At 37.9% G+C, this 25,951-nt stretch overlaps 6 protein-coding genes across 6 annotated transcripts; 5 read left to right on the forward strand and 1 right to left on the reverse strand.

Moving 5' to 3' along the window:
* Nucleotides 1–11,441: 11,441 nt before the first annotated feature.
* Nucleotides 11,442–12,861, forward strand: MELLADRAFT_77436 (uncharacterized protein; the record flags this gene model as incomplete). Its single annotated transcript, XM_007408565.1, has 2 exons — nt 11,442–12,639; nt 12,713–12,861. Coding segments are annotated over 2 exons (1,347 nt in total), but the record flags the coding sequence as incomplete, so codon positions are not given.
* A 221-nt stretch (nt 12,862–13,082) lies between these two features.
* Nucleotides 13,083–14,548, forward strand: MELLADRAFT_77437 (uncharacterized protein; the record flags this gene model as incomplete). Its single annotated transcript, XM_007408566.1, has 2 exons — nt 13,083–13,250; nt 13,315–14,548. One exon carries the CDS (start codon nt 13,366–13,368, stop codon nt 13,999–14,001), a length of 636 nt encoding a protein of 211 aa, XP_007408628.1.
* Nucleotides 14,549–16,104: 1,556 nt separating this feature from the next.
* MELLADRAFT_62134 (uncharacterized protein) lies at nt 16,105–17,322 on the forward strand (the record flags this gene model as incomplete). Its single annotated transcript, XM_007408567.1, has 1 exon — nt 16,105–17,322. One exon carries the CDS (start codon nt 16,105–16,107, stop codon nt 17,320–17,322), a length of 1,218 nt encoding a protein of 405 aa, XP_007408629.1.
* Nucleotides 17,323–19,187: 1,865 nt separating this feature from the next.
* On the forward strand, nt 19,188–19,615 carry MELLADRAFT_55720 (uncharacterized protein; the record flags this gene model as incomplete). Its single annotated transcript, XM_007408568.1, has 2 exons — nt 19,188–19,284; nt 19,362–19,615. One exon carries the CDS (start codon nt 19,383–19,385, stop codon nt 19,593–19,595), a length of 213 nt encoding a protein of 70 aa, XP_007408630.1.
* An 826-nt stretch (nt 19,616–20,441) lies between these two features.
* MELLADRAFT_85159 (uncharacterized protein) lies at nt 20,442–21,617 on the forward strand (the record flags this gene model as incomplete). Its single annotated transcript, XM_007408569.1, has 1 exon — nt 20,442–21,617. The coding sequence occupies one exon, from the start codon at nt 20,442–20,444 to the stop codon at nt 21,615–21,617; it is 1,176 nt and encodes a 391-aa protein (XP_007408631.1).
* A 2,080-nt stretch (nt 21,618–23,697) lies between these two features.
* Nucleotides 23,698–24,150, reverse strand: MELLADRAFT_105317 (uncharacterized protein; the record flags this gene model as incomplete). The annotated part of the gene is made up of 2 exons (XM_007408795.1): nt 23,698–23,975; nt 24,042–24,150. 2 exons carry the CDS (start codon nt 24,148–24,150, stop codon nt 23,698–23,700), a joined length of 387 nt encoding a protein of 128 aa, XP_007408857.1.
* Nucleotides 24,151–25,951: the final 1,801 nt, after the last annotated feature.

Below are 25,951 nucleotides of genomic sequence, written 5' to 3' on the forward strand. Positions count from 1 at the left end.
ATTTGGAAACAGTTGCAACCAACATCCAAGAGAGAACATAATGAAGGTGCAAAGCATTTGTTTAGAAATTTCACAAGTTTTTTGTGAATCACGGACTTAAAAGAAGTTAACATCAAAGTAAGAAGTCAAGTGATGGTTGTACTTTGGAAGAGCCTTCCAGATGTGAGCAAAAGGAATGCACATGATTTGTAAATTGTCAAATGAGTAAGACTTGTGATCCAACAATTGACCAAAATCATTACTTCCTTCTGCAAATGTTTTATGTGCCTTGTTTATCTCAGAAATGATACCCGCAAAAGTCAAGAAATAATTGAATGATGGAAGTTCAGGGAGGGACAATTGAAGTGAGTTGTTTGGTACCTCTGGCTTTGGAGGGAAAAACATGGGCAGGGGAGCAAATGGATTGCCGGCAACAGGGGGGGAGATTGGCTAAAGGTAGATGTTGACTGTATTAGTTATGGTGAATAACTGTTGCCATACCAGTGGACGTAGCAGTTGGAATAGGGGGGCTCAAACCAAGCAGTTTGCTCTTCTCCAACCCAGGATTGCCAAACAGGGACCACCAAAACTCAAGCTGTTGGCTAGGCAGATTGTTGTCATCAACCCCACATAGCCCATCAGCTCATGAGAAAACATACAAGGTCTGAATCATCCTTGCACAGAAAATGTAGACAATGGTATGAACCTGGTAGAGAAATGAATATCAAACCAGAAACTTGCCCAATCATTTGCCCAAGTGCATATGCAATGGCTATTGAGCCAGATGATTTCATCAGGATCCTTTGGATTTGACACCAAGATGATGTTTTTTCAATGCTTGAAGTCTCTGGCAAAGTGTACCATTGGTGTGCAGATATTTTGTTTTGAAACAACTTGAGATTGCAGACTCCAAATGGAAAACATCAGTTGAGGTGTGTTTTCTAAGAAAGTTCGGAGCTGGGTAGTAAGAAACTGGCAAAATGGGTACTTCCACCCTGAGAGCCTGCATTTGATGTCTCACCATTGTATTTTTCCAAAGGATTGTTTGGAGCAGGAGCAGCCCAATTGCACTTGTTCTCCAAAAATAAAGTGGTGCTTTCAGTAACTTTGGGGTTTTCATGGTGGATGTTTGAACCCATGGAGTTTGAGGCAGGAACCGGCTGAGTTGCCTCTGTAAATTCTTTGAAAGATATCTGATCCTCAATTACCTTCTTGCTGGCTTTATGTTTACAAGGTCTATTGATGAAACCCTGAATATCAATGCTTTGGGTATACTACTAAGCCTTGCTAATCAATTTGGATACACAGGGCAGTTTCTTGTTGCAAGCTTGGCAAACTTCAAGTTTGAAGGCAACAAATCACGGGGGTAAATCAGAAGCTCAAATAGAGGTGAGCATAGGAATATTTCCTGATATCTCAAAAAATGCTCACATTTCCATGTTGGTGGAAGCAAACAAAGAATTAAGAAAAGAAATTGGAGAGACAATGGTTTGAGTAAATTAGTGAGAGAATGAAGACAAACAATGGAGCATGTGAAAGCTTCCTGTTGAACATACTTCAAGTTATCATTGAAAAGGACATGAGTTTTTTTGCTGTTATTGACAATATTTGGCTTCTGGGAGGGGGAATTGGGTTGGGAGGCCACCATTTTGAGTGATTCTAGCAATTGACTGACCTGTGGTGGAAGAGACAATTTCTTAGGTTTGCATGCCAGAAGAGGTCTTCAAATGAATGGTTGACCAAACATTGGAAGACCAACCACTGTTTCAATGTTTGGTGTAGGGTTCAGATCCTTGTTGGTGCTGCCCAGTAGCTTAGTGTTGATATGGTGGTGCATATGATTGTAGCCCTTGTGGGTGATTGAAAAGTGCTTGCAAACACCCACAAACAATCTGTTATGGTTGTCCTGCTGCTCTGTTGTCTGAGGAATGAGGGTCTACAGGCTCCTAATTCATTTGTTACTTAGATTGTTGAATGAGGAAAGAAAGCATACAACTGAGGTATACAAAAGTGAGTACAAGAAATTAATTTGTGTGTATTAGAAGCAGACCTAAAAGCTTCAAATGCAATCTCAAGGAAAAACCAAACCCATCTCCTAAAGGGCCCCATTCCTTGTTTCAATGAATCTTTTGTACAATCAGTCCTGTTGATTTCTTTTTGAGTAAGAATTAGATATTTGGTTTCCATATCTGACTGAATCAACTCTAAATCTTCTAATATATTTGTTTGATATTCTTTGGATTATGAAGTATGGTGGTGTATAGATTTATGGAGACACAAGAAACCTGTCAGTTGAGAAAAATCGGATATGATTTATCCATATCAATGGACTCTTAGCAGTGGTTCATCACCTCCTGCAATAATACTATGCAATTAAAGGGTTTTATACACTTAACCCTCATTTTGGGTGCTGGCAAAAACAGTGAGAAAAAAAATCTCATCCATTTTAAGGAATCATGCACTGAAAGAGAGACCAACCCAGAGAAAGTTTGACTGTAGTAATAGGGGGTTTCAAGTCAAAAAATTTATGGTATTTTGCAGTACAACAAGTTGAACAAGACTGCAAAATTTCATGTAAAATTCAAAAATTTGGGACACCTTTTTACAGGTATCCCAAATGTTGTTGACTGTATATTTGTAGAAAAAAAACACACTGTAAAAACTTGAAAACTTGTCCATTTCATAAAATATTTCACAAAAATATCCTGATTTGAAACCCCCTAGATGTTAGACTGACAGTATATACATATATGTATACCAAAATTTTGATCCATGAAACTTGTTCATCCATTTAATCATCAAGAAAACCATTCAAAAAGATTTTTACATTTAAAAGAAGGTTAAAAATAGTTGAGATTATAAATAATTTTTTTTTGGTTGATAAAGGAAATAGATAAACACTTCAGAGCGCGTTTGGTTAGCCCGGTTTCCTAGAAATCGGTTGCCAAGAGACGACTTTTCTACATGTAGAAAAGTCTTTTTTTTGAAAAAAGTCCTAATTTGACTTTTCAAAAGAAAGAGACAAAAAAGCTTGTGAAAAGCGTTTGTCTTGTTGACCATCAAGCATAAAATGATCAAAAAGTGCATGATTGGCGGTGGTACAAACAACCATCACCAATCATGTCCGATTCATCCAATTCGAACTCAACCAGATCCTCGACTTCGTTTCGAAGAAGTAAGCTTCTTAAGCTTGTTATCCAAGCTGGTAAAGACTTCCTACAGTCTTTATCGACTCCCAAGATCCCATGTCGAACCTCGAAATTACGTGGAAATGAATATACAAAAGAAGTGATGGAGGGAAGCGACGTACGGTTTCGAGAAGTCTGTCGAATGGACAAACTTGCTTTCAAGGGCTTGATGAAAGCCCTTGATGGCAAGCTTGTCAGCCATCGCAAGCGGAGTGTGCACTGGGAGGAAAGGGTCATGATATTCCTAGTAGTCATTGGCAATTCAGGATCAAATCGATTGGTTTCTGAACGCTTTCAACGATCCGGCGAAACCATCAGCAAGTACTTTAATCAGGTATTGAACGCTATTGTGTCATTGGAATCGATCTATATTGTTCAGCCTACTGCAAATGAGATATGTCCAAAAGAAATACGGACGAACCCTCGAATGACGCCTTATTTCGACAAGTGTGTGGGTGCTATCGATGGCACCCACATCCCCTGCATAGTTCCAGAAGATAGAAAAAGCGCACATCGCAACCGAAAAGGCAACTTGAGTCAAAATGTCTTAGTCGGATGCTCGTTCAACATGCTATTCACCTTTGTGTATGCGGGCTTGGAAGGTTCACATGCCGATGCTCGTGTGCTTCACCAAGCTCTTGAAGAAGAGCGCTTTCTTATCCCAAAAGGTATGTTGGAATCGATCCAATTAATGGATTATTTTACTGATCAATGTCCCACTTTCAGATCACTTTTATGTCGCCGATGCCGGCTATGTGAATGTCCCAGGATTCCTCACTCCGTATCGCTCTGTTAGATACCACCTCAAAGAATGGAGACACTCCGGCCTCACACCACAGACACCAAAAGAGCTTTACAATCACCGGCACTCGGCACTGCGAATTGTAATCAAACGTATCTTTGGTGTCACAAAGATGTGATTTCCGATCTTGGCTGTCATGCCATCTTTTCCTTACAAGACTCAAGTAAAGATTGTGGTCGCCTGTTGTGTATTGCATAACATAATCCGAATTGAATCTGGAGAAGACGAGTTTTATGAGGAGTACGCTCTTAAAGAACGATTGGAGACAAGGCTTGCGGGTGATGACGACAAGCCTGATTGGGCTGAACCCAACGCTTGGGAACGCGCTCAAGCAAATGGCATGCGGGACGATATTGCAGAACAGATGTATTTGGATTATTTTCATGCGCCTGCTGCTTGCAGACGAGTTTAAACTCTTTATCAATATGTCCTTTTTCAAACTCATTCTTTGTATTGCGGTCAAAGAGTATGATACATTACATTTTTTGACTCAATTGTGAAAAACTTCTCATGATAATATGATACATTTTTTAGTACGATGGTTTGCTTTGAAGAATAAGATACATTTGATTAAGACAATAATTTTGAAATGAAAATACAAAGAGAAAGAAATGCAATGAAACTTTGAAGATTAGCTTTTTTTTAAATATATTCTACTGATACTCTCCCAAGATCCCAGCTTCTTCTTTTAACCAATTCCACTTATGAGCTGGTTTCATACAAAGAAAGAATGATGCCATGTCATCATCTTTTAAAATATTGGCCGCTTTGATGACATGTTCGGGTTTGAGTTCATCGTCACATCCCTTGTTGAAAATAGCCATTGCTTCTTGACGTTTTGGATGCTGTTCCAACTTCATCTTGGCAATTGCCATTCGATCGCTATCGGCTTTCTCCTCTAGATCCACTGCTCGATCGATCGACTGGGCTACTAGCTTGGGACCAGTGGTACGAGATCGTTTGGTAGGTGGTTCTTTGTTGTCAGGGCTTCTCTTGCTACGGACAAACTTCAATTCAGGTGTCTCTTCTTCTTCTTCTTCCAATTGGCGTTTAGCAATCTTCAAATGCTTTGCAAACGGCCTAGCAGTCTTCTCCTATAATCATGATTGCGAAAATGAATCAGTAATGTTTGTCTGTTTTAGAATGGACTGTGTTAGTAGCACGGACCTTTTGTTTTTTCTTTTTAGGAGCAGGAGTAGGCTTTGTGTCAATCTCCTCACTACCAGCCTGTTCCTCTTCATTCTTATTATCTTGATCCTCCAATGGTTCCGTAGCCATTCGTCTGATCGACTCGGTCGCGGACTGAATTGAAGCTATATGACGAAAAACAATAAAAAAATAAGTAAAATAGAAGACCCTTCAGATTGCTGATACACAGAAGAGAATATGGATGAAATCTTGAATAACTTACAATCTTCTTCGTCATTGTCTTCTTCATCGGGTTCTGGTGCAACTCGTTTTCCTTTTTGTTTCTTGCTTTGCGTTCCAAATCCTTCATCACCGTTTGCTCGTAAATGCTTTTGGGGCATTATTTGAGAGACGGCTTGATACGCTGGAAAACCGTTATGCTTGATGGGTATTGCATCGGTGTTGCCGGACTTGAATTTCAAGAAAAGTAGTTTAACAAAGGGAAAGAGATTAGAAAATATGAGATGAATAACACGGTGAAGTCAGAGATAGTACTGACCACCTTGATCCATTGGTGCCACCAGTCGCTATCAGCATGCACAATACCTGTTGTCGTATCAACCCCAGGAGCTCCAGATGAATCCATGATCTTATCGAACGCCTTGAAAGTCGCTTTAAGCTGGTTTTGTAAGGTATGTAATTTCCAGAATAGTCAGCACAGATGAAGTTAAGATAGAAAAGGAATCAGAATGAAAGACTGACCTTTTGAATGTGATTCTTCAATCGAGTTAAAGGTTCCTTTGTATTCCATCGTTTGTTATAGTCGATGAGAACCTTGTTCCAGGCACCCGCCTTAAGGCCTCAATCGTTCCCATTTCCGAGTTCCACTTGATGGAGCATCTCATCGATTAACCAGACTGTACATTTGTGCTTCCAACCACCACCGGTAGTGACGATCTCGTCATCTTCATCATCTTCTTCATTCTTCTCAACTAATTTAATTGATTCATCTTCATTGTTCTCATCAGTTGACTTCTTCTCACTGTTCTTCTTATTCTTCTTCTTTTCTTTTATCAGCTTGATTTCAGAGGCAGATTTTGATTTTTTGGTCGATTTGTTTTTGATCGGAGCAGCTTTGGTTATTTTTGGTGGTTGATTGGTGACTTCTTCACCACTGCTATTGGTGTCTGATTTGTTGTCAGGCATGGTCGAGTTAAAGTCAAAGTGGTGAATATAGAGGGATGAAGGATGAAGGAAAGGAGTCAAAAGGATTATCGTGGTCAAGAGATTGGTGAAGTCGTATCACACTCTTGTGGGATTTTGTATGGTTTTTGATCGGTTGTGTTCGGTTTTTGTTGGTTTTGATGGGTGTTGTACGGTGGAAGGGGACTTGTCCGGATTTAAGAAAACAATAGAAAGAAGAGAAATAGGAAAGAATTCACTCCAAGTCGATTCTAGAAATCGACCTATAATGCGATTTTTATAAGCATTCTGTACATTACAGAATGCTTGTAAATAAGTAACCAAACACGTTTTACACAAATCGATTTCTACTCTTTGTAAAATGCGATTTTTGGTCAGAAATCGCTTAACCAAACGTGCTCTCAACTTTTTTCAAATTTCTAGAAACAAGAATGATGTAAAAGAGAAAAAAAAGTAGATCAAATAAGAAATTTTAAGATTTTTGAGTGATTTTTTTTTAAAAAAAAAATGGTTAAATAAGCCATGAAAGACCAGATCAACAAATCTGATTAATTAAAGAAAAAGTGTTTTCAAAATTAGATATGTGTACATCAAAAGAATCAAGAAAAAACCAAAATGAACAAATGAACAAATTCTCAATTAATTTAGAAACCAAAACAGACAATTCATGATGATGATGATCCTAAGGTGTGTTTGATGGTCAATGCCCAACAAATTCAAGAACAATTACACTTTTCCAAAAAAAACCAATTGTCAACAAACCTGGTCTATACCAAAGCCTATGGGTTTTGTGATTCAAGTGATCATGATCAGTATACTTTAGACTACAGGTGATCATCACTTTACACAGCAAGCTTATTAAGCTTACAGTAACTTAAAGTTTGATACAGGTTTAATATGAAGATCAACAAGTGCAAAAGGATAAAAGATGATTGGTTGTGGGTAAATCTGGCTTATTTGATTGGTTTATATTCCTATCTGCATACATACATACTGGCCAAAGAAAACCTCAGTGAGAACTTAGACCTTGATTCATGGGTTCGGAGTGGTGACAGATTTTCAAAAAAAAATCAAATCGGCTATAAGAACTTCTGAATAGGAAAAGAATCTTTCTTTCATCATCAAATCAGAGCAAGACTTATGAAGCCCCATTGACACTGCTAGTACTATACTGGCCCTGATTCGCGTATGTGAAAACTCGGTGAAATGTGTCAAATTCGATGTTTCCGTGATCGGAGAAAAAGAAGGATAAGAAATTTCTTACATACACGACTGAAAGTAAATTATTTTGTCTATATGAATTGAACAAAGAATTGATGAAGGATAAGAAGAAGAAGTAGAAGATATAATTCATTTGACTCAACTCAAATGCATATGTAGCTCAAACTGGAATGTAAAGAAATAAGATAAAGAAAGATTAAGAAGAAAGAAAAAGTAAATTGATCGGATGAACTAGTGAAAACTTGTAATTTGTAAAAGAAGTAAAAGTGTTGGGTCTTGAAAAGAGTTGAAATGCACGATTGATTAATGATTTGTGGAGAACAGAAAATCACAAGAAAGTCAAAGCTGAATGGGAATGCAAAAGAAGATCAAGAATAGAAAAAAGAAAAATGAAAAAATGAAAAAAGTTGAATCAAGTTCCAGATGTTTCACCAAAACCAAACCATCGAATGAAAAAAAAACACACAAGTCAAGAAGATTTGTGACGATCAATTTAGAGCATTGATCGACCGATCGACAATTCAATTGAAACAAAACCAAACTGGACTGAAAATCAAATCCATCTGGAATCTACACTCTTGATTCTTAAATATCAAAACAAATCCAAAAACCCCGAAACAAATCCAAAAAAAATGTAAATCCCAATGTTCTTAACCACCAACGTCCCCCAAAAAAATAATAAAATCCTTCAAGTTAGGTTAGAAATCGAAATTGGAATCTAGATGTGTTAAGAAAAACACCAACTCACCTCGGAGAGTATTTTCATATGTAGATCGATTAAAAGAATGTAAGATCAGAAGATCCTACGAACAATTTTCAAACCATGACCCATGTTTTTTTTTTTTCAAATCGATCTTGTAAATAATTTCATAACCATCAAAACAAGACTAAAAAATTCAATCACGTAAGTCTGAAAAATTCGTGTGGTGTCAGTGTTTTACGCTGGTGAATTAGTTGAAGTTGTATAAGCTTCAAAGAAGATTACACGGATTTTATTTTCAAATGAGTTTCGGTTTGTCATTAATTAAGAAAGAGCTTCTACATATCCATTCATCAGCCTTCTTTCAATACTTCTTTCTTTCTAAAATAAATTTTCTTTTGTAGATTTCCTTTCTTTTTTGTGATGACTTGAGTTGAAATGAATGAAAAAAACCAATCCAAAGCAGTCTCCCTAAAAACTTCCTGTATATATAAATAAAAAGAAAGTGGACATGAATTGGATTTTGAATAACCAAAGAAAAAAAAAGATTTACAGTCAAACCTGTGCAATTGCATAATTTGGGTGGAAGACTTTTCCTATGCATTTTCACGGGTTATGCAATTCCATTGTCTAGTTTGGCGGTAAAAAGTATCAAGATCTAGGAATTTTTCTATGCATTGTCACAGGTTATGCATCTGCGCAGGTATGCATTTGCACAGGTTTGACTGTACATTTTTTCCAAAACGAAATTGAAGAAAAAAAAGATAAATTCAGTTTAGATATGTAGTAAGAATATGAGTCATTTTTTTAAAAAATGTGTAATCAAAAGAATTCTTAGTGATAAATTCAGATTACGAATGTTTTTTTCTAAAGCTAAAAGATAGAAATGTGATTGATGATGATGGAGAGAGAGAGAGAGATAAACCTAGATTTGGTGAATTGGATAATTGTAGGGTAAGTTTATCAATCAATCAAATCAATCAATCGATTAATTGGTGAATTTGATTGAGAATTGAGAATTGAGAATGATACAAAGGGTGATTTACGATTTACCAAACCCACTTGCTTCAGTTACTTGCTTGGTATTCTTAATTTAACTTTTTTTTTTTCATTTCATTAACTATTCTTATCGAAAACAACTTGACTCGATTGACCCTTTGTAATTTGTTGTGATCTGTGTGTGTTTTTTGAATTAAGTTTTGATTTCTGATTTTTGATTTGGTGATTGGTGATTGGTTTTCTCAGTTAATTTATTGTTGGTTTCTTTTTGATGATCGACTTGTTTACTATTGGTGAGTTGATTTCTTAACTTTTGTAAATCTATCTGTTGACTTACTTATTAACTTGTTAAATAGAAAATTAAAAGAAGTGTTTTGATGATAAGAGTACAAATTGGTCAGTAGACTTTTGATTTCCAACTTCATTCATTCTCAACTTGACAACTGACATTTGAATTCACTCTGATTACTGACTACTAGTCTATACAGATAAGTGACTGCCATCAAGATGAGTTTAGCTGAACTCTTTCATCATCATCATCATCTTCATCAACTTCAATCACCTCCAACTAATCAAGATCAACAACAACAACAACCATCTAATCAAATCAAACCTAATCTTGATTCAAATCAACCTATTCCAACTTCAAATCTTCAATACTATTCACCTTCATCTTCTCATTCATCAAGAAGTTCAACTCAAACCAACTCTTCACCAAACCATCCTTCATCTCAATCCACTTCTTCACCTCCTACTGATCCATCTACTTCTTCAGATCATCCATCAATCGATCATTTACATCATCATCATCTATACCATCATCATCATCATCTTTCAAAACCTATCCCATCAAAACCTACTGCTGATTCACTTTGGATCAATCTATCTCCTAGAAGTTCTTTTGATCTTAACTATTCTCATCATCATCAATCTATACCACCTCAACTTCAGTCTAATCAACAAATCAATCCGTTCTTCAATCCTTCTTCTTCTTCTTCGGAATTCATCAATAATCTCTCTACCAATCCTTCAGCTCTTAGTACTCCTATCGATCAACAATTTCAAAATCCATTCAACAATACCCCTCCTACCAGATTACCCAATCATCCACCCACTTCAATCAATCCCTCACATCATCACATCAACAACAGCGAACAGCGATTACAAAAATGATCTCATTCGTCATCCAACCTCAATCCGGCCTACTGCTAAAGTCAACACTCTTGCTAATCCTACTCCGATCATTCTTTCAACCGATCATCAGGCTTATCGGAACCATTCGATCATATCAGAACTTCAATCATTTCAACCCAATCATTCATCTATCGATCTTTTATCTAAATCAAATCTTCATACCCCAGATCAAATCAAATCCAAAAAATCATTTTCAAACTCACCTACTACTTCGATCATTACCCATCCTTGGAATCCTTCCTTAAATCAACAAACTTCGCCAAACCTTCAATCTACAAACATCCTTTCCGTTTCAGAATCACAACCAACTTCTATCCCGTTAAATTATTCTAACCCACCACGTATGTTTTCTCACTAAATCTAACACTTCTTTTTCGAAATTCTAAAGTCTGACTTTCTCCACTTTTCTTTTGTAGCTTACTCAAACCAATCTCAAGTCCAGTATAAATTGACCGATCCATCTTTAAATTCAAACTATCAGACTTCTACTACATCTTTACCTGTCTCGAGACCTAATCAACTAGGCCATCATCTTGTTCAGATCCCCGACCCTTCAAACCTTTTGTCCAACCCAGGCTCATGTATCTCAAACCAACCGATCATTGAAGAATCCGGTCACAGTCAGTCTTTTCTTTCGTGATTTCTAAAACTGATGCTGATTATTTTGGGTTCAAACAGATGCGGTTGAAAAAAGATATCGTAATAATATCAATAGTCATATTGCTGCTTTGGCTGATTTAGTACCGGCACTTCAACATCTTCGAGCTTTACCATCGGCTGCTACCTCTAGACGTCATTCTAGTCAGTTTATTGTTTCTACAAGTGCGATTGGGAAGATTCCTGCGGGATTGGTGGATGGAGTGAAAGCTGCTACTAAGCTTAGTAAGGGTAATATCCTTAGCAAAGTGGGTGGTTTGATCATTTCTTCAATTTGTATCTTGCACAATCACGATCGCTGACTTTTTTTTAATGTATTTTCATACAGAGTGTTGATTATGTGAAACATCTTCTTCGTACGAGAAGTGAGATGCAAGAAGATTTGAATGATTTGAAAGAAATGATTCGATTAAGAGTAGATGGAGGACAGATCTTGATACTTGAATGGGAAGAAAAAATCAATTCAAAGGTACCCGAAAGAGAAAGACAAAGGATGATGGAACAAAATGAAGTAGAAGAAGAAGGAGATGATGAAGAAGAAGTTGGAAAAGGTTTGATGGCCAATGGAAGTAAGAGACGTAAAGTTTCAGATCAAGCTGATTCACTTGGATTGACTAAAGGAAGAGGAACTATGAAATCCGGTTTGATGAATAAGCAACAAAAGAAGGCTTTGAATCATTTGTTACCTCCTACTTTGCCTATCAGTTTTAATTCTCAACAACTTCATTCTACTAGTTCTCCATTACATTCAGATGGATCTAATTCAAGTCATCATCATCCAACTCTTTCACTTGATCCATCACATCGAATCGAAGAATTAGATATCTTTAAACCTACTCAATCTATTCCAAGACATTCACAGTATCCAGAAACGTATCAACCGACGCAAGATTTCTTAAACCAAAGTTTTATCAATCCATTTCAATCTAATCTTTCACATTTACCTCCTACTAATCTTTTGGCTGTCTCGATGGGCTTATCATTCGCTCTTGGATCGGTTTATCATTATTATCAAATGAAAGCTTTTACAAGTCCTTTATACACTCCTTCGACTACTACGAATCCTCCTTCTGATGATCTGACTACTTATCATCCAGACAGTTGTGGTCATCATCGAGTCGGATTTGGAAAACTTGGAGTTCTTGATCGTGGATTGATGAGAGCTGGAATCGAAACTGTTTCGATGGCTTCAATGGTTTTTGTTTTGTTGGTCTTGTTGAAACCAGAGTTTTTGTTAAGTTTTATGAAGCCTTCTTATCGTCTTTCGAGTTGCACTAAAACCAAAAACCAAAAAAAGAAGAAGGATTTAGTGAAACAAGAAGAAGAAGATGATGATCGAGTGATAGATGAAGATGATTACAAGAGCCTCATGAAGAGAGTTGATGGACAGATTGGGATGTTGGGCTTTGGAGTGGAATGTTTTAAAGGTTTAGGTCAATTATCTATCTTTTTAGGCTTTCCTCAATTTTTGTTTCTTTCAAGTTTGAGAATCAGTTTAGGTTATGAAAAAGAAAAGAAGAAGAAAATTAAGATTTGGTTGAGGATTGCAGAACTTGAAAGCTTGAATGGTATGTTCCGTTTTTTCTCTCTGGGTTCTTTTTTTTTTGGTTGGTTTCTAATGTGATTTTTTTTTTGACTTAGGACTTAATCAAGTTTCGTTTTTTTGTCGATTCTTGACGGCTTTAAAGTTGTTTAATTTGATTGATTGGAAGATGGAAAAGCAAGTTGAAGGGAATCAAAGGAATCAAGAAGTGATCCGATTGATGATTATCCTTTCATTACATCTTCGGAACCTGATGGGTCCAGATAATTTGATTAGTCAAACACTTTGGAATCGAGCCAAGGAAGTTTCAGAAGAAAGTATCGATCAGAAATCGGGTTTGGTCAAGGAAGATCTTAAGGCAGATTTGATGAGTGGTGAAAATGATTCAAAGTGGGAAACCCAACAAGTTTTAAAGTTATCGTACTCGGAAGTTTCTAGGTTGATAAAAAGTTCCAAAAGTTCATACAGCTTACTTTCAACTCAACCGAATCGAAGAAGAAAAAGCATAATTCAAGAAATCTTGTTGATCCGATCTGAAATCGAATTAATTGAAATCTGGTCCCGAATCTTTGTTTCGACGATCAAAAAGACCACTCGGATTGAAACCGATCAAAGTAGATTAAGTCAAGATTTCAGGTTAGATTCGATTGATGAATTGCCTACTAGATTAGAAGAAGCTGGAGATCATTATGCTTTACAGGTTTCGGCAGGTAGATTGGTGGTAGAAGAATCGATTGAAAAGATTTGTGTGATGTTAAGATCACAACTTAGAGATAAAGGGGATAAAGGGAATGATAGGTTGGATCAGATGGCTAGGTTGACTAGAGGAGTTTGGAGCTTGGCGTTTGGGAGGAAAGGGGTGGCGAAGGAAGTGGGAAATGAATTGGTTATGGAAAAAGAAAATGGCAGTCAGGATGGGGATCAGGATGGGGTGTTGGGATCGGTTGAGGCTTATGTTGAGTTGATTATGAAGACTGAAGCGAAAGATCAAAAGAAATGGTTCAAGAAGAAGAAGCAGCGGGAAGAATGTATATTGAAAGAAGAAGAAGAAATGAAGATTTGTACGGTGGATAGGTTGGCTTGTTTGACCATTAAATGGTTAACGATTCGTAGGATGCATTTACTAAAAACAGTCTTACCACATCAACCTTGGTATTCTTCTTCTTCCTCTTCTTCTTCTTTTGAGAAAGAAGAAATGATTGAAAGAGTTGAAGAAATGAAAAGCTTGATGATCGGATTAGAGCTCGAATTGAATGGTGAATTGAATGGATTATCGACTAAACAATCGGATGAATCGATTTCTAATGGGGAAAGTAAAGAGTATGATTTGGGTATGGCTTTGAAGGATTGTGGGGTATCTGTGGAGATTATTGAGGGGTTTTTGTAGATGGATTTTTTGGGTTTTTTTTGGAATGGGAAGACGAAAAAGGAAAAGGGGAAAAGGGAAACGGGGAAACGGGAAACGGGGAAACGGGTTTGGCGGGTTTCCTCTTCTGTGTTTTTTTGGGTTTGTTTGTTTTTGGTTTTGGGTGCGGGTGCGGGTTTTTTGGTTTTGGTTTTGGTTCTTGAGATTGGTTTGGGTTTTTTTGAAAAAAAGTTAATGAGTTGATAATAATAGATCAAGTAGTAAATCAAGTAGTAAATCAAATAGTAAATCAAATAGTAAATCAAATAGTAAATCAAATAGTAAATCAAATAGTAAATCATCTGTGTGTGTGGTGTTTTTTTGTCTTATTTATTGATATCCAAAAAGAAAGAAAAGAAAAAATCCACCAAAAAATATTATATATTTCAAAAAAATCTAAAAAAAAAAATCCAAAAAAATGTTATTTTTCTTCTTTGTTTGTTTGAGTTTTTGTTTGTTTTTGTGTTTTTTGTGTGTTTTTGTTTGTTTTTTGTGTGTTTTTGTAAAATGAATGAAAGATGTGGTTATGAAAATTGGTTTGGTTTTGTTTAGGTCACTTTTTATGATTTTTGAAAAAAAAAAAATGAAAGTTTTTAAACTGGTTTTTATCAAATCATTTTATTGCTAATAGTAGGAAGTTTCTGATTTGAAATTTAAAAATCAAGTTTATATGAAAAAGCTTTCTTTTTTGGTCTTGGTCTTTGGGATAATTTTGGGTTTTCTGGGATTTGATTTCTGGGTTCTTGATTGTCATGATTGGCATGAATGTTTGGTATTGGGATTGGGATTGGGATTGGTAATGAAAACTTAAGTGGTATTTTTTGGGTTGGTCAAAGTATTTTTGTTTGATACTTGTTTTGGAAGTTTAGAGAAAATGATTTTGTGGTACCATAAGAAAACTTACTTTGGTTTAGGAATCTGTTTGGTATTACATTGTATTCTCTAGTTGAAAGATTTTTTGTTTGGAACATGGAAATCATTTTTAAAATTGATTGTGTAAGGTATAAAATGTTTAACTTCAACTTCATGAAATTTAAATCATTTCTGGTTTGAAAAAAAAAGAAAAATCGAAAAGTGGATTATTTATGACATAAGTTTGATCAATTTTTTTCAATTTTTTGTTTTTCCTATCATTTTGTTGAAGAATTATTTTGTGAAATTCGATGTGATTTTGTTCTTCTTTCTCTCTTGGTTGGTAGAATTATTTTTCGTGTTTGATCTTGAAGATCTGTTGGATGAAAAAGTCTTTCTGTTTAATGTGATGAGAGGAATTATTTTACCTATTTTCATGGAATGAATGAGTTGGCTTGCTTTTGGATTCGTTTCTGGAACTTTTAAGCAGTTCCATTAATGATAACCGAAACATGTCGCTGCTGGTTTTACTCAACTCGATCTCCAAAATTAACAATCATCACATTGTTAATGCAAGTCGAGCATACTATGGTCGTGAGCTTATCCATACATTACGTCGGACAGTCTTTTTTTATACCGCACGGCGGAGTGCGAATACGAACAGTGCTGCTGGCTATAATCTTGAGTCATCTTTTGCTTTTACTTTTGGTTGAAGTGCTTTTCTTTCATAAATTTTTTCTAGCAATTATTTTCTGATCTCACGGGTGTCAAATCAATAAGCGACGGCTAGATTCCCAATGATTCTTAATTCTCTTGTCTCAGCACGAAATGCTGATTGGCTGAAGTGTGATGGATGAGCTTTACATCACTTTATCTTGGTTTCGCATGTCTTGAAATAATGATAATTCAAAATTTCAAAAGCTTCTAGAAATGAAACTCAAAACTGCAAACAAACAGCCGGTAGAGGTGAAGCAATAGCTCAGCTCGAGTTTGCTTTCTCGTTTTCTTTCGTCAATAGTCCCAGCGCGAGGTGTTGGAATCAGCTTGGGCTTGAATCTATGAGTATATAAAGACGGCAAGATGACGATGGGATTTATTCTTCAGACAAGTCTTGTCTCAGCGCAATCTCCATCACGTTCACAACCTTCAACGCTCATAACGCAAATCCAAAACAGAAACCTCAAGATAAATCAACCTACCAACCTTTCTACGCTTTGAACACCTAATACCACCATGCACAATACGACTTTCAACGCGGCAGGTTCCGCTTCAGGTGCGCAAGAGATATTGGCAACTGCCCAGGCTGACAAGTTTTCTGATTCGTCCGATGCTACTGGTGAGGATGGATTATGGGGCTCTGAAGATGGTGACAACGTTGAGAAGACAGATCAAGATGCTAGTGGTTCCTTTCAGCCAGTATCTTTGGTGTTGCCCACCCGCTCTGCCCCTCCACTTGCTCTACCGGGTCGCAACGTTATTCCACTCCCGGCACGAGCCACGCCAACGACAGACATACCAGTTCATCCCACTCACAATCCCTCACAATCACAATTATTTTCTGATCTGCATTCTGACTTTATCCCGCCAGTAGACAACACCAACTTAATCGTCGCTGACATCCCTGTACCACCCTCCAACCAATACCCAAGCCATGCAGACCCAACCTTCTTTGATTACAGTGCTCCCTTGTACGAAGCATCCGATGACATTCCCGTTCCTCAAGAACAACGGCAGGAACACTTTGTAGACCCTGCCCTTCTGTCTACTGACTTTACTGGGGCCGGTTCCCTAGATTGGATTTACGATTTTCCTATTCCTACTCAAATCAACCCTGCACCCACCAACAATGTTCCTGTACCCCCTCTGAGCCACTACCAGGAACCAGCACGATTCATCAACCCGGCACATCTGCTGTTAAATCCAAATGGGGCTGGTTCCCCAAACTGGCCGGTCAACCTTTCTACTAACCCGCAAGGTTCCAGCTACGCCAACCCCACTCCAGGAGCTGGACCTCCTGTCGCCTCTACCTCTCAACTACCTCCTACATCTTCCTCCCGCAAGCGCGCTCGAAAGGCCTCGGAAACTGAACTTGAACCTCAAACCAAGAAGGTGCGACAAAGGGATCCCGAGAAACCAAAAATGCAGAAAGCGCCTTGTCCTTGGCCCGGTTGTGGGAAGATGATCGTGGTCAAAAACATGCAGAGACACATCGACGGGATGCATCTAGGTAAAAAGAAAGTCCAATGTAGGTACCCAGATTGTAGGAAAATTCTAGCATGGGAAGGTGATCGTGCTAGACACTATAGAACTGTTCATCGCGGACAACCCCCGCCGCCTGACAAATCACCTTCCCCTGAAGGCACGCCTCATCTGGATGGCCCACCTGCTCCCCGAGGACCACCACCACCACCACCACCACCACCGGGGGCAAGCGGGATTGCTGCATGCTAAAAAAATCAATAAGTGTTTCTTTTTGATATTAGTTATGAAAGTTAAATTTCTTGTGAACATCTTGATGATTTGTAAATATTTATCTTATCAGGTTTCTAATTTGTTTTTCTTTTTCTTTGGATTTTGCGCTATTGAGAATACAAGACAAGAACTTGAATCAAAAAAAACCATTCAAAGTTGAGCTTTGAGCGTGATTGTGAGTCAATTAAATTACTTTTAGTATAACCTAAGCCTTGACTATTTTATTCTTGAGTTTTGAATCTTTTTTGTGGAATCTTAAGCTGGAAATCAACCCGACCTGGAAATTAATTGATTTGAACGGCGAGTCAATTTTCAATCAATATTGTAATATCAGAAGCATATTTATCCTGATTATAATTGTTTCCTTCCAAGCTGTTTATTGTAGTATTCACCTCATTATGGCAAGACTCGAAATAACCATTAGCAATGACTAGAGAAATTGTGATATTACGATATTGGGATATTATGATATTTTACAAAAAAAAACCATTCAAATTTGAGCCTTGAGATTGATCGTGGGTCAAGTCAATTATTTCTTTAAGTATAGCCTGAGCCTTGACTTTTCTATCCTTTTGAATGATTTATCTTTCTTTTTGAAATCTTGAGCTGGAAATCAACCCGACCTGGGAATCAGTTGACTTGAACGGCGAGTCGATTTTCAATCATTATCGTAATTTCACAATAATATTCATACTGATTAGACTCGTTTCTTTCCGAGCTGTTTCTTGTAGTATCCACCTCATTATGGTCAGACTCAAAATAATTATAATCGGTATGTAGAGATATTGTGATATTTTACAGATACCTCCTTTTTCAGGAATATATTTCTGCAAAAAAGATTATTTCATGTCTGTCTTCATTTTTACTGAGAGGACTTTTTTGATATCAATAATGATTGCAAGAAAAAAGAACGAGTTTTCGATTTAGCAATGGATCCTACCATAAGACTCAACACTGTTCTCTGGAGGCGAGTCTTGGGAGGTAGCATGTTGCAGTCACGGCGGAGAAAAAGTGTTGGTGTGGTGCTTAGAGCTCCTAAAGCGGCTCCTCAGAAAGGCAGGCTTACATAGATGTATTATGACGACGAGTTTTCGCCTCAGGCCGCAAATACATCTGCCACATGGTGTTTTTCCATCGATCTTGACCACCAATCCGGAATCAATTGAGGAGCAAAATTGTGTCACCCGTGTCTTTGACACGTCGTCACGAGGAGATCAATCGTTGGGAAATCTCTATCCTTCAAAGCCACGGAAGAGATGGCGCAAATAACATTGGAGCCTCGCAGAGCGTCACAGACTTGGATTCTGACCAACTATATAGTGCCTGATCTCAATGAACTCACGATTCACCCGTTCCGGGAGCAGCGCTGGACCCACGGAAGTCCCTCGAGCCGTGGCGTCATGCGGAGTCGACCGGCTGGGTGCCCCACCAAGAACCTGGCTCGCCGGCAGCCATGAGACTTTGTTGGATTCACCTCGTACCCATAAGGCGCACTATGCCACAGGCTCAGAAGATTAGATTTACGAATTCGTTCGAAACACGCTTTGAAAGAACTCTTATGAAAAAGAGCATAAGCTTCATTCAATACTGACATTCTAACATTTGCCTCCCAAAGACGCAAAAACCATTCTTCTCTTTGAGAAAGCTTTTATTCTTTACGATCTTTCAAATTTTCTTGGTTCTAAATTTATTGATATCTATTATCAGACTTTTCGTCCTTCCACAGAACAAATTCTTGAGGCGTCTTGAGCTTTGAGGTGACGAGTGGTTTAATTGAATGATTTCCAAAATTTAGTTATGTACTTAAGCTTGTACATAGCGACTTGGTTGATTGACTGGACTCTGGAGGGCAAGCGTAACACTCTCACGCAACAACTTCGGTCTCAGGCTTCAGCTCACCATACATACTCAAATCGATCACGAACGCCATCCCTTGAAAAGGTAAGACTTATCTTTCTATTACCAAGTTGAACATTAAATCATCTACACAATCTCTGACAAGGTGTTAAAGCGTATAGCTTGCCTCTAAACAGATCGACATGTCTTTTCTCAATCGAGTTGGCATCGGTTCTACCAAGTCATCTAGCTCCAATAAGCCCAATCAACCTGGGACCACCGCTTCACCAGCCTCTTCTACAATGTTTCTATGTTCTTTTCTGGAAGGTGCGAGTTTATCGCCGTCGGTGATTGCTCAGGCTCAACTTGAAGTTCAAATCAGTTTTGGTTTGTTTTGTAAATATGTAGCTGGATGAAAAGGTTTTTCTGTTTAACGTAATGAGAGAAAATATGTTACCCATTTCCATGGAATGAATGAGTTGGCTTGCTTTTGGATTCGTATTTGGAACTTTTAAGCAGTTCCATTAATGATAAACATTAAGAACCGAAAGATGTCGCTGCTGGTTTTACTCAACTCGATATCCAAAACTAACAATCTTCACATCGTTAATGCAGGTTAAGCTCATTGTCTATGTGAGCTTATCCATACATTACCACGGACAGTCTTTTTTCCTTCCAAACGGCTGACTACGAATACGAACAGTGCTGCTGGCTATAATCTTGAGTCAACTTCGCTTTTGCTTTTGCTTGAAGGACTTTGCTTTTTAATTTTTCCTAGCATTTCTTTGCTGATCTCACGGGTGGAAAATCGATAAGTGAAGCCGATATTCTCAGCGGTTCATAATTCCTTTGTCTCAGCACAAAATGTTGACTGTCTGAAGTGTGATGGATGAGCTTTACATCACTTTATCTTGGTGTCGCATGTCTTGAAATAATGATAATTCAATATTTCAAAAGCTTCTAGAAATGAAGCTGAAGACGGTAAACAAACAGCCTGTAGATGAAGTAATAGCTCAGCTTGAGTTTGCTTTCTCTTTCGTCTATAGTCACATCGCGAGGTTTTGGAACCAGCTTGGGCTTGAATCACCGAGTATAAAAAGACGACAGGATGACGAAGAGATGTGATCCTCAGACAAGTCTTGTCCCAGCGCAATTCCCTTCACGTTCACAACCTTCAACGCTCATAACGCAAATCCAAAACCGAAACCTCAACGATACATCAACCTACCAACCTTTCTACGCTTTAAACACCTAATACCAACATGCACAACACGACTTTCAACGCGGCAGGTTCCGCTTCAGGTGCGCAAGAGACATTGGCAACTGTCCAGGCTGACAAGTTTTCTGATTCGTCTGACGCTACTGGTGAGGATGGATTATGGGGCTCTGAAGATGGTGACCAAGCCGAGAAAAGAGACCAAGATGCTCGTGGATCCTTTCAGTCAGTATCTTTGGCGTTGCCCACCCGCTCTGCCCCTCCACTTGCTCTACCGGGTCGCAACGTTATTCCACTACCAGCAAGACCCACACCAACAACAGACATACCAGTTCATCACATTCAGAATCCCTCACAATCACAATTTCCTTCTGATCTACAATCTGATTTTATCCCATCCATAGAAAACACCAACTTATTAATTCCTGACATCCCTGTGCCATCCTCTAGCCAATATCCAAGTCATGCAAATGACATTCCCGTTCCTCAACAACCACAGCAGGAGCAATTCATCGACCCCGCTCTTCTCTCTACTGATTTTACTGGGGCTGATTCCCTGGATTGGATTTACGAATTTGCTATTCCCAACTACATCCACCCTACAGCAGCACCCAGCGACAATATCCCTGTACCCCCCCTGACCCACTACCAAGAGCCTCCACAATTTATCAACCCCGCACATCTGCTGTTGAATCCAAATGGGGCTGGTTCCCCAAACTGGCCGGGCAATCTTTCTATTACCCCGCAACACTTAGGCTATACCAACCTCGCGCCAGGAGCTGGACCTCCTGTCGCCTCTACCTCCCAACCGCCTGCCGCATCTTCCTCCCGCAAGCGTGCTCGAAAAGCGTCGGAAAACGAACATGAGCCTCAAGCAAAGAAAATCCGACAAAGAGATCCCGAAAACCCCAAAATGCAAAAAGCGCCTTGTCCTTGGCCCGGTTGCGGAAAGATGATCGTCATCAAAAACATGCAGAGACACATCGACGGTATGCATCTTGGCAAGAAGAAGGTCCAATGTCGGTACCCAGATTGTAGGAAAATTCTAGCATGGGAAGGTGATCGGACTAGACATTACAGGACTGTACATCGCGGACAACCCCCACCGCCTGATAAATCACCTTCCCCTGAAGGCACGCCTCATCTAGATGGCCCACCTGCTCCTCAAGGTCCACCACCACCACCACCACCCCCGGGGGCGAGCGGGATTGCTGCATGCTGAAAGAATGATGAGTGTTTCTTTTTATGATTAGTTATGAAAGTTTAATTTCCTGTGAACATCTTGATGTTTTGTAGATATTCATCTTATCAGGTTTCTAATTGTTTTTCTTTTTCTTTTTTTTGGATTTTGCGCTATGAGAATACAAGACAAGAACTTGAATCAAAAAAACCCATTCAAAGTTGAGCTTTGAGAGTGATCGTGAGTCAATTAAATTACTTTTAGTATACTATAACCTAAGCCTTGACTTTTTTGTTCTTGATTTCATTTTAATGAATCTTTTTCTGTGAAATCTCGAGCTGGAAATCAACCCGATCCACTTCGAAGTTGGTTGTTTTGAACGGCGAGTCAATTTGCAATCATCATTGTAATATCTCCATACTCTGCATACTGATTGAAATTGTTTCCTTCCAAGCTGTTTATTGTAGTATTCACCTCATTATTTTCAGACTCAAAATGATCATCTAAGCCTTGACTTTTATTCTTGAGTTCATTTGAATGTAACTGTTTTTGTGGAATCTCGAGCTGGAAATTAGTTGATTTGAACGGCGAGTCGAATTTCAATCATTATTGTATATCACAAGCATCCTTATACTGATTATAATTGTGTCCTTCCAAGCTGTTTATTGTAGAACCTCATTATGGTCGGACTCAGAATGATAATTATCAGTAACTAGAGAAGTTGTGATATTAGGATATTAGGATATTTTACAAAGAGAACCATTCAAAGTTGAGCTTTGAGCGTGATTGTGAGTAAATTGAATTCATTCTTTTAGTATAACCTAATCCTTGAATGTTTTTATTCTTGAGTTCATTAAAATCAATCTTTCTTTGTGGAATCTCGAGCTGGAAATCAACCCGACATAGAACTTAGTTGATTTGAACGGTGAGTCAATTTTCAATTGTTATCGTGATATCACAAGAATCTTCATACTGATTGAAATTGTTTTTTTCCGAGCTGTTCCTTGTAGTATCCACCTCATTATGGTCAGACTCGAAATGATCATTATCAGTAACTAGAGAAATTGTGATAATATGATATAACAGATATTTGATTCATAACACTAGAATAACCACCACCACCAAAGATCCGAATCAAAATAGCCATGATTCAAGGGTTTGAAATTCTGGTATCTTCATGAACAAAGTATTTGCCAAAAAAAGAACTCAATAGGTAGAAGGATTTCTTTTGCGCATCTCTCTGGATTCTGGAGTCTTTCTTCTGTTGAGCAGAAGATGTCTGTTCACAAAATCCTTTGTGTTGGCTGTGATGTCAAAATACAAGTTCGCAAATGGATGTGGAATAGCCCAAAATGATGTTGAGTAGGTAGCAAGAAATAAATTCCCTTGAATAATATCATTTTTTTTGTGTTGCACATGTGTGATTAAAGCTTTGAAATGGGTAAAAAAATCATGTATAAAACTTGCACTGGATTGGACTGGTACAGTTACTGCAAGTCAAACTTGATTGATCAAAGATTGTGGTACTTTAGTCAGATCAAAAAATCACAACAAAGTCTGAGGGAAGAGGTCAGAATGATTGCATGTCAAAATCAAACATAGCCAACCCCATCTAAAGCCATACCCATCTACAGGCATAACCCACCTAGGTTGGGTGTGGGAGTGAGTTTATCCAACAATCTTGAGAGTGTACAAGCAGACACAGAAAAGATATGTCACCCTTGAGGCCAACACATTGCTATAGCATATGTAATACCCCCAAGTGAAGCCAGTCTGGCCCCAAGGGTGACATATCTTTTCCGTATCTACTTGTACATGTATATTGGTTCTGTTCCTGAATCAACTATGCTATATGTACTTTGAACTAGGCGGAGGTGGTGCAGCTGGCATTGAAATCATAAATCATTCACTCATACAAATCTATCTAGTGTCAAAATCTATGCTGTGTTATAGAAAGGATTGAGATTTTGTTCAACTGTGACAAGAATCTTAAAAAGTGAATGAGAGAAAAAAGATCTGCAATAAGGGCTGAAGCCATAAACATCTAGATGTAGCTACCAATTGTTGAAAATACTGAGCCAAGGTGTGAAGATCAATGTTGATAGACTACAATTCTTTGAAACTACAATGTATCAGAGGAAACATGCTCATTTTCAAATCCTAACAAAGCTCTCAGAGCATATTCATTCTCATTTTTACTTTTGTTATTGAGTGAAAAGAATTTCAAAAATTGATAAAGGACAGGCCTATTGGGAGGGAAGGAGTGTCCATCTGTTTTTACTAAGAACAATTTCATCAGAAGACTTGTCTCTTCAAACTTTGTCTTCACTAAATGATTAATAGCCTTCTGTAATGAGACAGTCTCTCCTAATCTCTTCATCTTTAAGAACACATGCACATCTTTCATGGGTCAAAAATTATGTCAGTATAGAAAAAAAGGTTCAAAAGAAATGATGGATCACTCACATTTTGACCAAAAATGATAAACTTTCATTTGATTCTGTAGATTTGGATCATAATCTACTTTCAAGCCATAAGGCTTTAGTATCTTCACTTCTATGACAAACCAATACATATTGCTATATTCCAAGCTTGGTGTTAACAAAGATCCTAAATGACTTTTCACACAAGAAGTGTTATGGATTCACCTGTGAGAATTCAAGGATTCTATATATTCTAGTATATTATCTGAATGCAAACTCAAAACTTTGTAGATCCAATTTCTGAAGGGGTCATCAATGCAGCCAAAATTGCTAGGTAAGTTATGGACTGATCTGATCAATTGTGTCTGAACATATTGAGTCTCCATGATGTTTTGTAGACCTTTAGTTAATTTGGCCCTTGAATAGGTTATCATATCTTGAGGTAATTATCATATCAGTATTACTTGCTTGGTTCAAATTAAGATGACTGTGACATACTAGAAATCCAGAATATGTAAAGACTCTTTTGATCTTCTGAAGACCACTTTCCAGCCAACTTGACACCACATAGGCCAATGTTTTCTTGCATTGATTTGAAATCAATCAGGTCCCTATATCATCCAAATTTGGTTAGTCTTAAACAAGGCAGAATAAATCAAAGTAGGAGGCTAATTAATTCATAGGAGACTGTATTCACCTGCTAGGATCCAGAGATCTGATGTAATCAATCATTTTCTCTTTATATAATCCCATCACAATATCTAGTTCCTCTTGCAATGTGTGTTTGTTTCTATTATGACCAAGAAAATCTTCAAAAGATGATAGATAGACCAACTTTTCCCATGCCACTTGAACCACATCAAATGGTAACTCATAGGATTTTATCAGTTGATTCAAAATCTTCAAAAGTGTTATAATTTCATCATCATCTTTTTCTGTGAAACCTACTGCATATTTTTCAAATAAAGCTACAAGTCTTTTACTCCAGGTTTTCTTATCTGAAATCAAAAGAGTGTTGGTGTCTTTGATCATCTCCCAGTATTCTACCCTGGATGTTAAGTGTATGTTGCCTTCAAAGTTGTATCAGTACATGTCAAGTTTTGGGTGTAAAAGATTCAGGTGACATGATTCCAGATGTAATTATGAATACTCACTATTTTTCCAAAAATTATCCATTTCATCTGATGCTGATGGTTGTATTTCATTTGGGGCATAAGGGTGATGTATAGGCAATATCAAAATCAGGTCCACTATTCTTCTCTGGGTCTAGATTGAAAGATGGGTATCATAGAAATGGGTATCATAGAAAAGAAAAGAAATATCATCTCACCAACTTTCTTTGGGAATTTTTGTCACACCTGCTCTTGTTGAAAGTTGACCACATTCCAGACTTTCTTCCTTTCCAATCAGTATTGCTGTCAGAACACCATCAAAGATTATGTATGATAGAAGAATTTGAAGTATAGATATATAAAAGCACACTTCTTTTATTGATAGTGTCTTCATTATGAGATCTTTGGATGTTATCAACTCCTCAGTGGCAAATACTTGAGGGAAATGATCATCTAGAAAATCCAAATACTGCAAACAAAACTAATCTATGAAACACATTTCATTCAGCTTACAAGTTTGAAATCTCAAAGTATCAAACTTCCATCAAACTTTAATTGAGTTGACTTCAAAATCTGACATGAGGTGACATCAAGAACTTCTTACTGACACAATCAGACTCAAGGGAGGCCTGGCCCCCCTATACCAGCCAAAACCTTGGCACTTGACAAAATTCAAGGACCAGCAAGGATGGCAATTTATGTTTTCAGTGACCTCAGGAGCATTCTATCAACACTAGTTGAATGGATGAAGCACGCCTCAGTGACATACTCATGCCTTGAAGTGTCAAACATCAACCCAGTTTCAATCCCCCATCATGTCAAAGCTGCCTTGTGGAACCAG

Source organism: Melampsora larici-populina (assembly GCF_000204055.1).
Source record: "Melampsora larici-populina 98AG31 unplaced genomic scaffold MELLAscaffold_13, whole genome shotgun sequence".
Lineage (NCBI taxonomy): Eukaryota > Fungi > Basidiomycota > Pucciniomycetes > Pucciniales > Melampsoraceae > Melampsora > Melampsora laricis-populina.